The 13,748-nt window shown below is 50.6% G+C and overlaps 1 protein-coding gene across 5 annotated transcripts in view; it reads left to right on the top strand.

Moving 5' to 3' along the window:
• IKBKB (inhibitor of nuclear factor kappa B kinase subunit beta) overlaps window positions 1-13,748 on the top strand; it is a 62,222-nt gene that overhangs the window by 45,367 nt on the left and 3,107 nt on the right. For 4 of the 5 annotated variants that reach the window (XM_082715154.1, XM_082715151.1, XM_082715155.1 and 1 more), the window contains 11 exons: window positions 996-1,125; window positions 1,496-1,690; window positions 2,340-2,454; window positions 4,180-4,303; window positions 4,869-5,020; window positions 5,194-5,255; window positions 6,333-6,442; window positions 7,853-7,902; window positions 7,991-8,090; window positions 8,299-8,446; window positions 11,768-11,895. In XM_082715154.1, coding sequence (XP_082571280.1) covers window positions 996-1,125; window positions 1,496-1,690; window positions 2,340-2,454; window positions 4,180-4,303; window positions 4,869-5,020; window positions 5,194-5,255; window positions 6,333-6,442; window positions 7,853-7,902; window positions 7,991-8,090; window positions 8,299-8,446; window positions 11,768-11,895 — 1,314 coding nt within the window. Of the gene's footprint in view, window positions 1-995; window positions 1,126-1,495; window positions 1,691-2,339; window positions 2,455-4,179; window positions 4,304-4,868; window positions 5,021-5,193; window positions 5,256-6,332; window positions 6,443-7,852; window positions 7,903-7,990; window positions 8,091-8,298; window positions 8,447-11,767; window positions 11,896-12,324; window positions 13,265-13,748 lie in introns of those variants that run through there. The other variant, XM_082715152.1, reaches the window with a different exon arrangement.

The raw sequence follows: 13,748 nt of genomic DNA, 5'->3' as shown, positions 1-13,748 counted from the left end.
CCTATCTAGAAATCCTCTTTCCTAAATTCACATAACAATTTATCTATACCTCTTACCACCTTTACTGGCTTCTGCCTTGTGTGTTACATCAGTTTTGCATAGGGTTTATCTCCTGGTCAACCGGAAGCCTTTTCAGGGTAGGGAATTATGTTTGACTTCTCTTTGTACTCTTGTGTAGCCTTGTACTGTGTCACAGTCAACAAGTCTTTGTAGTTTGAACAGCATTACAATCTAGTCTTAGAGACTGAATGTGAACACTTAAATAGTAAGATCAGCATTGGTAGTAGTACAAAAGAAAGAGCAGTGCAGTCATGCACAACTGAGTAGCATGGATAACAATTACCCTGAGTATTCAGAGAATGGGGAGCGAGGTATCGTGTGTACTAGAACTCTGTGGAATGACTTTAGATGCGCTGGAACTTTCTGGAAGGATCTGGAAAGATGTACAGAACATGGATAGATGAAGAGGAGCGAAGTTTGAGAGGGAAGGAGTGAGGGGAACAAAGGCATGTGAGAAGGAAGTTGGTCTCTGGAGGCTGAGAACAGCTGTACGAGGTGGACCTGTGTTTGGGAAGGAGCGTGACCTTTGTTGTGGGACCATGAGTGTTTATTTCGGTGGTGGGGTGGGGGGTGGCAGATTGACAAATCTGGCAGGATGGCATCTAGATTGTGTGTGGGGCTTGCCTGGAGGTGGGACATGCCTGCAATGTTTAAAGAGCTTCATCGATAGATCATTCTCATGCAGCCAAGTGGAAATGAGTCTGTTGACCCATCTGTTGAGAAGTCTTGGTTTTCAGAGGTTATTGGAGCAGACAAAAAGGGATGAGCACCCAGATTCTCAGTTTGACTGGAAAATATTCGCTTTCCCTCAGGTTAATTCATTTTCAGTAATCCCATGTCGGCTGCCGCAGCTGTATATAGCGGTGCATGTATGGGAGGCCGCCTGCGAAGGGCGCGGGAGCCGTCCCCTCTCACCGTGCTCTGGTTCTCCGCAGCATCCTGGCACAGCGACTGGAGAAGTGGCTGCAGCTGATGCTCATGTGGCACCCACGACAGAGGGGCACTGATCCTGTGTACGGGCCCAACGGCTGCTTCAAGGCCCTGGATGACATCTTAAACCTGAAGGTGAGTGCAGAGCCAGGTTAGCCTCGAGGCAGCAGGTTGGGTTCCCCATGAGCGGTGGCAGGGCTTGGGAAGAAGAAGAGCGCCTTAAAGAGCAGGTCCTGGGCCATCCAAGCAGTGGGAAGGGAGGCCCCTCGAGAGTGCCTGCCCCCCGGCCAGGTGACCTTGGCTGTGAGGCGGTAGCTGTGGACAAACAGGAGTATTGAAGACCAGAATGTATGAAGCTCGGCACTGGGGCTCCCTTCCCCACGCTAGCCCGGCCCTTCTCTTTGTGCGGCTGGGAAATGTTCGGAGCAGCAGACGATCCAGGCAAATAGGTGGGCCTCTCTGGAACGATGGGGTTTTTTCCAGTAACATCTGGGTTGTGTTGCAGCTGGTTCATATCTTGAACATGGTCACAGGCATCATTCACACCTATCCAGTGACAGAAGACGAGAGTCTGCAGAGCTTGCAGGCCAGAATCCAGCAGGACACAGGAATCCCCGAGAAGGACCAGGAGCTGCTGCAGGAAGCTGGGCTGGCGCTGATCCCTGACAAGCCTGCTGCTCAGTGTATTTCAGACGGCAAGGTAAGCCTTGCTCCTCACTGAAGCCCCTGTGCTCCTCCCACTGTGCCGCCCAGCTGTTGGGATTTCAGCTCTGCTTTGTCACACGGAGCACACTGCCTGTGTTTTCAGTTGGAACGTCCAGTCCCCTGCGTGGCCTAATGGGAGACTCAAATCCCTCCACGCTTGACTTGTTACTTCCACTCCGCTCACAGCGCCTCTCTGTTGCCTCTGTTGCCAAGCAATGCGTCGTTCCTCCGTGTCAGCCAAAGCTGTTTCCAGTGTATTTCTCATGTACAGAACCGTGCGGACAGCCACTACTGTGCACGCCACAGTCCCTGCCCCAAGGATCTGGGAAAGCCAACGTAGGAGAAACAAGCATGGGCTAGGAAGGGAGATGGCGAACATCTATGTGCAGGGTAAAGACAATGGAGAATAGATAGAAAGTAATAAGTTGTAAATAAGGCTTATGTTTGGATAAATGTAAAAGGAACAGGAACAGGAAAGCCTAGGCTGGCATCATTAAGAAAGGCTGCGTGGGCGCTCGGTACTTGCCGGCTGAAGGTAATGCTATTGGTGAACAGCGGGAAACACTCTGAAATCCCCGTGTTTTTACTTGGAAAAAGCAGGGATGGGATCCACAAGATTTCATCTTGTTCTTGTTTCTTTGCAGCTGACTGAGGGCCGCACGCTGGACATGGATCTCGTCTTTCTCTTTGACAACAGTAAAATCGCCTATGAGACTCAGATCTCCCCCCGGCCCCAACCTGAAAGTGTCAGCTGTATCCGTAAGAACATCACTGTTTTCTTAAAAAAAATAGTCACAGGGAGAGACATGGACCAGGAGAGGGGTCCACACCAAGGAGATGAGCTTATCTGGTCCCCAGGGCAGCCTTCTTTAGTTGGAGCTTAGTAGTCCAGCCAAAAAAGAGGAAAGAAAGTCTTCAATTATAACGTGATCAGTAGAACTTTAAACACAGGACAGAGAATACTGCCTGCAGCTCTCTGAACTTGATCAATTCAGATTTTCGAAGTTTTGTTTATATTTTAATAATTAATACATGTATGCGATACAAAAAAGGCAAAAGGTATGGAAAGAATAAACCGTGAAAAATAAGCCATCCTGTCTTCCCAATTTCCCAGTCTCTTCCAGAGAAACTGCTTCTGTCAGATTCTTGGGTATATCTTCCAGGAGTATTCTACTCATTTACTCCTCATTTATAAAGTATGTATAAACACACACACACACACACACACACACATACACACACACACACATATATATATATATATCTTTTTTCTCCAACAAATGGTAGCATATGACATATACTGCTCTGCCCCTGCTTTTTTCACTTAATATATTTTAGAGATTTATCCCCTGTTGGTTCATATAGAACTCCCTAATTTCTTTTTTTTTTTTTTTAATAAAACTTTTTTTCTAAAGATTTATTCATTCATTTGAGAGAGAGGATGTGGTGGGAGCAGGGGGAGGGGCAGAGGGGGAGAGAGAGAATCCCCAAGCAGACTGCCCACTGAGCTCAGAACCCGAAGCAAAGCTCAGTCCCAGGACCCTGAGATCATGACCTGAGTTAAGACCCAGTGAACTGGAGCACCTGGGTGGCTCAGTGGGTTAAAGCCTCTGCCTTCAGCCCAGGTCATTCCTGGGATCAAGCCCCACATCAGGCTCTCTGCTCAGCAGGGAGCCTGCTTCCCTTCCCCTCTCTCCGCCTGCCTCTCTGCCTACTGTGATCTCTGTCAGATAAATAAATAAAATCTTAAAAAAAAAAAAAAGAAAGAAAGAAAGACCCAGTGGGCTGCTCAAGCAATAGAGCCACCAGGTGCCCTGAGCCCCTAATTTCTGACGCTTGTGTGGTATTCCATTGTATGAGTGTTAGGTGAACATACTGGTGCATCCCCCATTCCTGCTACCGCACACACACATTTAGAATAAACAGATCAGGAGTCCAAAGTCTTCATTCCAGACTTCCTGCCTATTTAAACATGTTCTAGTACTACTGGTTGAAGCTGAATTTTTAGAAAACTTCATATGACCTTAAATGTTATAAAGATTTATTGAAAACATACGAGCTTATATGCATGTGAGTGTCTGTACATGGATCACAAACTGTTTCTTCAAATCGATACTTGTAGGTATTTATTGACTGGTCCATGCTGGTGCTGTTAATGGGGTACAAAAAAATACGTGTGAGAGTAACCAGACTTCTCACCCAAAAAAGTTATGCAATAGCATAGTAGTTCTTTTTTTAAAGGATTTTCTTTATTTATTTGAGAAAGAGAGGACAAAGGAAGAATGAGAGGGAGAAGCAGACTTCCCTCGGAGCAGGGAGCCTGACTGGAGCTTGATCCCAAGACCTGGGGTCCTCGCCTACTGAGCTGCCCAGGAGCCCTGCATAGTCACTAAAAAATGTAAAAACACCAGTGATGTCGCGAGGCAGGACATGGTTAACCTCAGGGCAGTTATTTTCTGACAGTCATGTATGTCTCTGTTCCAGTTCAAGAGCCCAAGAGGAACCTGTCTTTCTTCCAGCTGAGGAAGGTGTGGGGCCAGGTCTGGCACAGCATCCAAACCCTGAAGGAGGACTGTAACCGGCTGCAGCAGGGACAGCGAGCTGCCATGTACTGTGCCAGGCGCTTTGGGACTTATTTTAAATTGCTTGGTGGCTTTTGCCACAGGGAGGTGGCGGAGGCAGGGGCCCAGAAGCCACTGGTAGGAGAGACAAGAGGGAGACACTGGTTTGGACGGGCAGGAAGTGGTTGGCTGGGCGGGATTGAGCAGGAGGCCCTTTTAGACTTTACGAGGTGAGGGAGGTCAGCACATGGAGCAGGAGTGTAAACTGAGGGCCGGGCCGGCTGAACTAGGAGCTGAATTTGGACTCTGGAAAAGCTCTTTGGAATTTGGGTTAGCAAAACTCCCCTGACTCATGCCAGGGACTGCCCAACTCCCTCTCCGGGTTGTTGCCCTTGGCATGGCACTGGGCTGAATTCCAGTTTTGGTAGAGAACCGCATGCTCGCTGAGGGCTAGGAGATTGTCTTTATGATTAGAGGGGGCTGCTTTTGTTATGACAATAATAATTACAGTAGGGACCTGCCTTGGTGTTTGAGGTGGTTTCAGTATTGTCCAGGAAATGGTATTTGGATCCCAGAGATGCCAGAAGGTTCTGTTTCTTGTGGTCCCTGCAGGATGAATCTCCTTCGGAATAATAGCTGCCTCTCCAAGATGAAGAATTCTATGGCTTCCATGTCTCAGCAGCTCAAAGCCAAGTTGGACTTCTTTAAAACCAGCATCCAGATTGACCTGGAGAAGTACAGTGAGCAAACGGAGTTTGGGATCAGTGAGTAAACTCTCTGCATTCCTCTTGGAGAGATAACTCCTGTCTTTTTTTTTTCTTTTCTCTTCTTGAGGTTTCTTTTGCCTCTTACAATTGAGTTGTTTGTTTCTATTTTGGTTTTGTGGTGTTTTCATTTTGTTTTTCTTTTTTTTTCCCCTATTTTTTTTTTCCCCCAGCGTCAGATAAGCTGCTGCTGGCCTGGAGGGAAATGGAACAGGCTGTGGAGCTCTGTGGGCGGGTAGGAGACTCCTGCTTCTGGATTCTTGTCCTTACTGAGAGAGGGGCTAAGCCTTCTCACTGCCTTTTCTTACTCTCTCCTCAAACACTGGATCAGTTCATGAGTCCGAAATCCGGTTGCCCTCGTCGTGCTCTCTTACCTTGACTAGGCCTTGCTAGAAAGAGGCTAGGGTGGTAGCCAGTAAAGCGGGCCCCTCGAGGGCAGATGGAGGAACCACCCAGACCTGGCGCAGCCTTGAGTAAGGGAAAATGGGCAGCGTCCTTGCAGGCAGCCCAGACCCCTTCCTCTTAGAAAGGGCCTCGGATGAATGATCAGTGCTCCATCCCACCAGGGGTTTTGCCTAGTTTTGTTGAGACACTAAATCGATAAGACAAAAATCGACTTGGACAAAAAGCCCAAGCATAAAGTCATAGGACAGCATAAATCTATCACCACTGAAAAACGTTAATTGTGAGGTAAGGGAAGTAAGTTTAGCTTTGGTGAACCCCACACAAATGGAAGACTGAAGGCTCCAAGGACTTTTCTGGACCTTTCTCCATTTTCTGCTGTGAATTTGGGAAGGGACCTTCACCTCTGTGTCCTAACATCAGTTTCTATGAATCAGTACCGGCACGTGTGCTTCCAGGTGGGTATGACACAGATAACCACCCCCGCCACAGGACCGTGAGTGCTGCGTCCCACCCTGGCTCGAGCTCACCTTAAGCTCTGCAACGGGAGCCCGGGCCTGCCTCCCCACGGGGGATGGGCAAACGAAGGGAAGAGAAAGGAATGTGCTTTGGGCATCTTCTCCTTGCCAGGCCCGCTGCCGGGTGCTTTACCTGCCATACCTTACCCAACCCCATAGTGGCCTGTTTAGAAGCCTGTTGGGTGGCAGAGGGAGGAGACTCCGGCCTGGGTCACACAGCTAGAAAGTGAGGGTCGCGTGCTCAGAACCCCGGCCATCGGACTCCAAAACTGCATCCCTTCGAGCCAGCCAGTCGAGGGTCTTCAGCGCATCTGGAGGGTGTTGCCCCTGAAATCGCGCGCCTCAGAAGGCCCTTATTACGTCAGTTGACATTAGCACAGCTTTTTCCTTAGGAGAACGAGGTGAGGCTCCTGGTGGAGCGGATGATGGCGCTCCAGACCGACATCGTGGACCTGCAGAGGAGCCCCATGGGGCGGAAGCAGGGCGGCACGCTGGACGACCTGTGAGTAGCCCTGGGCGGCAGGCCCACCCGCAGGCGCCCCACACAGGCTGCTGTGTGGGTGTCCCAACATCCAGGGGTGCGGGTGTGGTTACCGGGGCAGCTCTGCGACACTGTTCCTTGGAGCCTGTGAGCCTCTGGCGAAGCGTCGTGGCATGTTCCAGAGATGGGCACGTAGAGAGTTCCCGAGATGGGCGCGGCCAGACCACCGTCGCCGCAGCCTTCATTTCCACATCTCTTGAGTGGAGAGCAGAACTGTCTGACCTCACAGAGCTGTGAAGGTCAAATCACACGATTCAGATAGAGCAGGCGTTCAGAAACTGTAAAGGCTGTGACAGAGGCTGGGTTCGCCACGCGAACCACTGTCCGTGCAGCCCGCGCTGATCCAGGCATGGTTCAGAGACCAGAAAGTAGAACAGAAAAGGAGCCTGGCCAGTCTTAAGAGTTTGAACCCAGAAACCACTCATTTGTATCTTTATCAGGAATTTGGCCTTGATTCAGGCGGCGGTGACAAGGTGTGCTGGCAAAGCCGTCCTCCCTGAAGGGAATCAGGGGGAGCTCCCTGGCTGCAGGTGGGGAGGGAAACAGGCGAGCGGCCTCAGACTCCCAGGAGCTCTGGCTTGGGCTCAGCCGGGTCCCTCCGATGCCTTTACTAGGGTTCTCAGGCTCAGAAGCTCAAATACCAGAAATCTGGTGATCTGGAGTCTGTATTTTCTCCAATTATTTAACCCTTTATTTTCCTTTAGTTTTCAAATGAAAGTCCCTGCTGAAAATATCAGCCAGTTTCAGTGTTGAGGCCAGAAAGGGATAGAAGATGGTGTTGCCTTTGGGCTTGAGTTTTCAAGGGGGGCCCATATTCTCTGGGCTTAGACCCAGCCCAGTGATGGTACTGGGGTCATTATTGCAGAAGCCATATGGACAGGAAATTCCAAGGGACAGAGTAGAAACTCGCTTCCTGAGACTCTCTCTCATTAAACCTTAGCGATGGTTCGGGTTTGATGACAGCGGCCATTATTTCCTTGTTGGAGGCATCACTTGTGCCATCTCCAGGGCTGATAATTTTCTCCAGTCAAGACAATGCTAGTCTTGCTTCTAAAAGTCAGTGACTGTTCTGGCAGAAATTAGCTAACCAATGGTTTGGGTGTTTTTGTTTTTAAGATTTTATTTATTTATTTGACACAGAGAGACACCATGAAAGAGAGAACACAGCAGGGGGAGTGGGAGGGGGAGAAGCAGGCCTCCTGCCGAGCAGGGAGCCCAATGCAGGGCTTGATCCCAGGACCCTGGGATCATGACTTGAGCTGAAGACAGATGCTTAACGACTGAGCCACCCAGGCACCCCCCCCAAGCAGAGTTTCAAATGTGCTTATTTGACCTTGCATCTTAACAGAATTTCTCCTTCATATGTTTCAGAGAAGAGCAGGCAAGGGAGCTTTATAGGAGGCTTCGGGAGAAACCCAGAGGTATGTAGGGCCTTGTTTTGTCAGTGCACGGTGTAGGCGCTCTCTGCCGGCCCCCTTGAGGAACTGTGGGCTCCTTCCCTCTTTCTAGACCAGCGAACGGATGGCGACAGTCAGGAGATGGTCCGGCTGCTCCTCCAGGCCATCCAAGGCTTTGAGAAGAAAGTGAGAGTGATTTATACGCAGCTCAGGTATTCGCCCCGACTTCCCTTCCCAAGGGTGGAATTCAGAGGAGCAGCGAGGCTGCACATGGGGTCATCTTCTCACTCCCCTCTGACTCACTTAACCTGGAGAAAATTTACCTGCAGCTGCTGTTGGATTCGTAATTCCTAAGGATTATGTTCTCCTGCTTTCTCCAGCCCCAATGCCACTGGAGTTTGTCACATTTGTTCTTTACAGTAAAACTGTGGTATGCAAGCAGAAGGCTCTGGAATTGTTGCCAAAGGTGGAAGAGGTGGTGAGTTTAATGAACGAAGATGAGAAGACCGTTGTCCGGCTTCAGGAGAAGCGGCAGAAGGAACTCTGGAATCTTCTGAAGATCGCTTGTGTGCGTGAGCCCCGCGGCCCAGCCCTTAGCCCGCCAGCCTCTCGGGGCCTTTCCATCTCTGTGCTGTCACCACCCTCCAAGGAGGGGCCCCAGAGCTAACGGCCAAGTGCTCTGCTGCCACCGCTCCTCTCTCACTGCCCTCCGCTGGCAGGGTGGGGTCCGGCCAGGGCCAGGTGTTCTAACTTCCGCCTGCATGAGTTTCCTGAGGCCACTGTAGTCAGGTGCCACCAGAGTCACTCCCTTGCGGTTCTGGAACCAAGTTGTTGGTGGGACTGAGCTCCCTCTGCAAGCTCTAGGGGAGAGTCCTTCCTGGCTTCTCCCAGCTTCTGGCGGCCCCAGGTGTTCCTTGGCTCACAGCCACATCATTCCAGTATCTGCTTGTGTCTGCACAAGGCCTTCTTCTCTGTGTCTGTCTCTTGGGTGTCACGTATAAGTACCCATGCCATTGGATCTGGGTCCCCTCTCAGTAGTCCAGGATGATCTCCTCTCAGGACCCTTGACTGCATCTGCGCAGACCCTCTTTTCCACTAAGGTCACATTCCCAGCTTCCTGGAGTTAGGACATGGGCAGATCTTTGGGGGACCTCCATGCAGCTCACTACAGGGCATGTCTGCTGGACTGGTTCACCCTCACCCAAGTCTGTGCTGCTCAGTACTGTCCCTCATACTTCCTGTGCCCGCTGTCTTACTGTCCATTTTACTTATTCATTTGAGAGGGAGGGAGATAGCGAGCACAGCCAGGGGGAGCAGCAGGCAGAGGGGGAAGCAGATGCCCCATTGGCTGGAGCCCGACATGGGGCTTGATCCCAGTACCTGGAGATCATGACCTGAGCCGAAGGTGGATACTTAACCATCTGAGCCACCCAGGCATTCTCCTCCCACTGCCACTGTCACTGTAGTTGAGATTCTGCTGCATGTTGCTCAGAGAGAAAACAGGACACAAAAAAGAGCCTAAGACAGAGAAGGAGAAGAGCCAAGTAAAGGCCATGGAAACCAGAGCTGATGGGGAGAGAGACCTGCGCCGTGCAGGCTGCAGAGAGGTTACCTGGGATGAAGACCGATTTAGTCACTGACACTGTTTGACAGAGCAAAGGGGAGAATGGGGCGACAGTCGCTTAAGGTGGAAGCAGGTTGCAAGGGTGGTATTTCTAAGATCATGGGCTGGATCTGTAGGCCAGGCAGAAGGGGACAGTGCGCCGGGACAGTCACAGTGTCAAAGGGCAGGAGACAGTGGAGTCTGCAAGTCATGAGAACAACGGGGTATCAGCGAGATGAACATGCATGGATGCCTCGGCCTTGAGAAGGGGTGGGTGATGTTTACGCCTGTAAGAAAGGAAGAAAAGAAAAAAGGAAAGATGATAAGGAAAGAAGATTGAGAAAGGAGAGGGAAGTTGAGGTACTCCCGAGGATGGCCTGATCTGCCTTCTGCATTCGTGTGACGTTTACTGAGCCCTGACCATGTGCCCGGAGCCTAGGAATGTGATGAAGACGGGAGGTAAAGGGGGAAAGCGGCATGGGCCCTGAGCCGGCAGCTCATAATCTGGGGAGGGACATGCACAGGGAAGTGAATTTGAATTGGGGGGCAGGAAATATTGTTCAGCAGCTCGAGTGCTGTAAGCTGGGCTGTAACATGAACAAAAAGAGCCTCTTGGAGGGGAGGGAGGCACGGGGAACATCCACAAGGAGGTGTTGCTTCGGCTGAAGAATGAGTAGGAATTAGGTGGGTAGGTGGAGAGGACCTTCCAGAGCGAAGACTTGGCTCTATCCGAGGCCCAGGACGTTGGCCTAAAAGAGTGGCTGTGTTCTGGGTGCTACACGCAGAGTGTTCTGGTGGGGGCGGGGGACAGGCTGTCGTGTGGAATGAAATGGGGAGGCAGGCAGGGGCCGCACATATGCAGGCCCACTTTGTTCTGAAGGCATAGAAAACACCCCAGAATTCATCTTCGCATCTTTCGTGCTGCAGGAAGTTAAGTATGGGAAGGGTACGATCACATTTGGCTCTAGAGAAATCCCTCATGGCGGCTGGAGAACGGATTTGAGGCTTGCACAGACCTCAGCCCCCAAGAGGGAGGGATCTCTCTGGAGGTGGGTCCTGGAGTCACAGAGCCCCTGTGCTGCGAGGGACAGGGCAGTGGAAGGGCTGCCCTCCGCCATACTCGCAGGCCCAGGCAGAGCAGAGGAAGCAGACGGCTGGTTCTCTCAATGGGCGACAAGCCGCAGGGCGAAACTGGGTGCTTGACTGACAGGTGAAAGCTGGACCTTGACATTCAGCTGGAAGGAAGGATGTGGAACCAGGGCTGGTCTTCCACCTCGCAGGGCTGAGTGGGATTGAAGTCACATGGGCTGCAGCAAGGGCAGCACCAGGTCCACGAGAAGATCGCGAGGCCGCCAGATGAGCGACTGGCTGGAGACTCAGAGAGGGGAGGGACATGAGGTGCTGGGAAAGTTGACAGTAGGTCGCGTCTGCGGACTGCAAGCAGCCAGAGCCCTGGTTTAACCTTGACTGAGGGGGAGTGGCTGCAGCAGCCAGCGGGCCCTGGGCGGTTGGCCAGAACGTTGTGCTTTTCTTCTCCGCTGTCCCACAGATGATGCGATTCACAGAAAGCCTCTTAGAAGCTTTTTGTGTGTCTCAGTCTTCTACTTGGAAAAACAAAACCATCTCTGTCTAAATTTCTTTTGTTAGAGTTTGTTAAGCAGTCAAACTAATGAATTAAACCTGTGAATACGGGTACTCAAATTTCCCTATATTTAGAATCTTTTATCAAAAAGTACACCTGGGACGCCTGGGTGGCTCAGTTGGTTAAGCAGCTGCCTTCGGCTCTCATGATCCCAGCGTCCTGGGATCGAGTCCCACATCCGGCTCCTTGCTCGGCAGGGAGCCTGCTTCTCCCTCTGCCTCTGCCTGCCATTCTGTCTGCCTGTGCTCGCTGGCTCTCCCTCTCTCTCTGACAAATAAATAAATAAAATCTTTAAAAAAAAAAAAAAGAAAAAGTACACCTATAGTGTCTACCTTTGGCTCAGGTCATAATCTCAGGGTTCTGGCTCTTTGCTCAGCAGGGAGTCTGCTTCTTCCTCTGCTTCTGCACATGCGTGCACTCTCTGTCGAATAAATAAAATCATTTTAAAAAGTACACCTATAGACAAAGATTTTCTAAGCCGAAATGTAAACTGTGGTCATGAGAAGGGATGTTGAGTCATAATTTATAGGACTAGCTAGTGTCTTGTGACCAGTTATTTCATGAGAAAATACCATGGTGGGAATGCAAAGTTGGGATCATTTGCTCCAAAATTCTGTTGATTTTCTTTTGGTTTTGTCCTTCAGAGCAAAGTCCGTGGTCCTGTCAGTGGAAGCCCAGACAGCATGAATGCTTCTCGCCTCAGTCACTCAGGTCAGCTGCTGTCTCAGCCTTCTGCTTCCCCCAACAGCTTACCCGAAGCCATCAAGAAAAGGTGGGTCACTCTTCTGTGCCAGGTGTGATAGCCACGGGTGCATCGGGAGAGCATGGGAATCGAAATGCTTGTTTATCGTTGAGAGATCATTTCATCTGTCTAACAATTTCATGCATGTTTTTCTTTGTGTTGGTTCATATGCCAGGCAGATGTGGTATTTTACTCTCCTTGTCCCGTGTAATTTGCTAGCTAAGTACTTTTCTTGTCTGAGGCCTGGATTTCGAATTGCTTAATGAAGATATGGAAAGTGCTAGTCATGTCAGCCATCATCTGTTGTTCAAAACTGTATACCCCACAGGGCATGCTCTGGTGGCCACGCCACTGTCATCTTGCCTCTTTCTCACCCCCCACCACTCTGAGTTACCAACCTACAGTTTGCCTCCTTCTGCCTGTCCTCAACCCCCACTCCTCCCTTGCTTTCCTCTCCAGTCTCCTGGGCCATAGCCACGAGGTGGTGAACAGCATGTTTCCCCTCCCTGCTTCCTGTCGAGTACCACCTCCAAGCCCTTTCTGTTGGAGTGAATCTTCACAGAATACCATTGGATCAAGTTACTGTTTTGGCCGGTAACTAGTAGCAGCTTCCCATTCCCCTAGAGGATCCAAGCTGAGCTTTTTCAGACTTACACGGCCACCTCGGAGCCACTCTCCAGGTTGATCTGCTGTTCCCGTACAAGCTCTTGGCCTAGCCGGCTGGTTCTGGAAGTCTGACCCAGACCAGCAGCGGCCGCCATATCTGGACATTTGTTAGATGTAGATGCTGGGTCAATGGCTCAGGGGTGGGCCCAGCAGGCAGCTTTTCAGAAGCCTGAGCTGGTTGCTAATGCTCACTGAGGTTCCAGAACCTCTGGCCAACTTCCTGCCCTGGGTGGTTCTCCTATCTGCAGCACATATCTGCTGTCCATATCTGGTTCCCCCTCCTCCAGTGCCCTGACCATTCACACACACAGAGCTCTCTCTTCTTGGACCGCCTGTGCGGGTTTTTGTTTCTAGTTCAGCCCCCTGCAGTTTCCTCAACGCCTTCTACTACGGGTTGGGCCTTAGGCACTGGCGATGGTTAAAATCATTCCGATGGTTAAAATCATTCCCGTTGGGCCTTAGGCACTGGCGATGGTTAAAATCATTCCCGGGACCCAGTCTTCAGACATGGAAAATAGATTAATGATTGCCTAGGGCAGGTGGAGGGGGGCGATGGGAAAGAGCTGATAACGGGTACAAAGTTTCCTTCTAAATGATAAAAATGTTTTAAAACTAGATTGTAAAGATTGTGTCATTCTGTAAATATACTAAAACCATCCAATTAATACAGCTTAAATGGGTGAACTTTATGGCATGTAAATTACATCTCAATAAAGCTGTTTTAAAAGTCCTATTCCTGTGCTTGGGGAGTTCCTAGCCTGTGTGTTGTGGTACTAACACGTGGCCTTAGATTCTTAACTCTCCCCAACCCGCGGTGAGCTTAAGGATGGTAACCAGGTCATGTGTCCCTCCCATTGCCCTCTGGAGCTGGCATTGAATCTTCAACCTAGTTAGGAGCCACGTGGAAGGGGCTGAGCAAAAACGTGGCCTGTGTTCCTTGCAGCAGAGTGTCAGGCTTTGCAAGGTGAGCAGTTCCAGGGCACTGTCTCCCTGCACTGGGCATAGTGCCCCCGTGATATCCTGGAGGCTCTGGAGAAGTCATTCCAGGAGCACAGGTTGTCTGTATGTGTCATGGAGCCGAGGTTGGAACAGGACAGCGGCTTATTGTACTCTCCCCTCTCTCCCCACCGAGGTTCTTAAACCGACAGGTGCATTTCTAATCCTAGAAAAGAGAGAATGGATCAAATTCAATCAGTTCCCAGGACTTACTTTTTCAC

This window comes from Mustela nivalis (assembly GCF_964662115.1).
Source record: "Mustela nivalis genome assembly, chromosome: 20".
NCBI lineage: Eukaryota > Metazoa > Chordata > Mammalia > Carnivora > Mustelidae > Mustela > Mustela nivalis.
The sequence above is the reverse complement of the archived record's forward strand: the minus strand, read 5'-3'. Positions and strand labels throughout refer to the sequence as shown.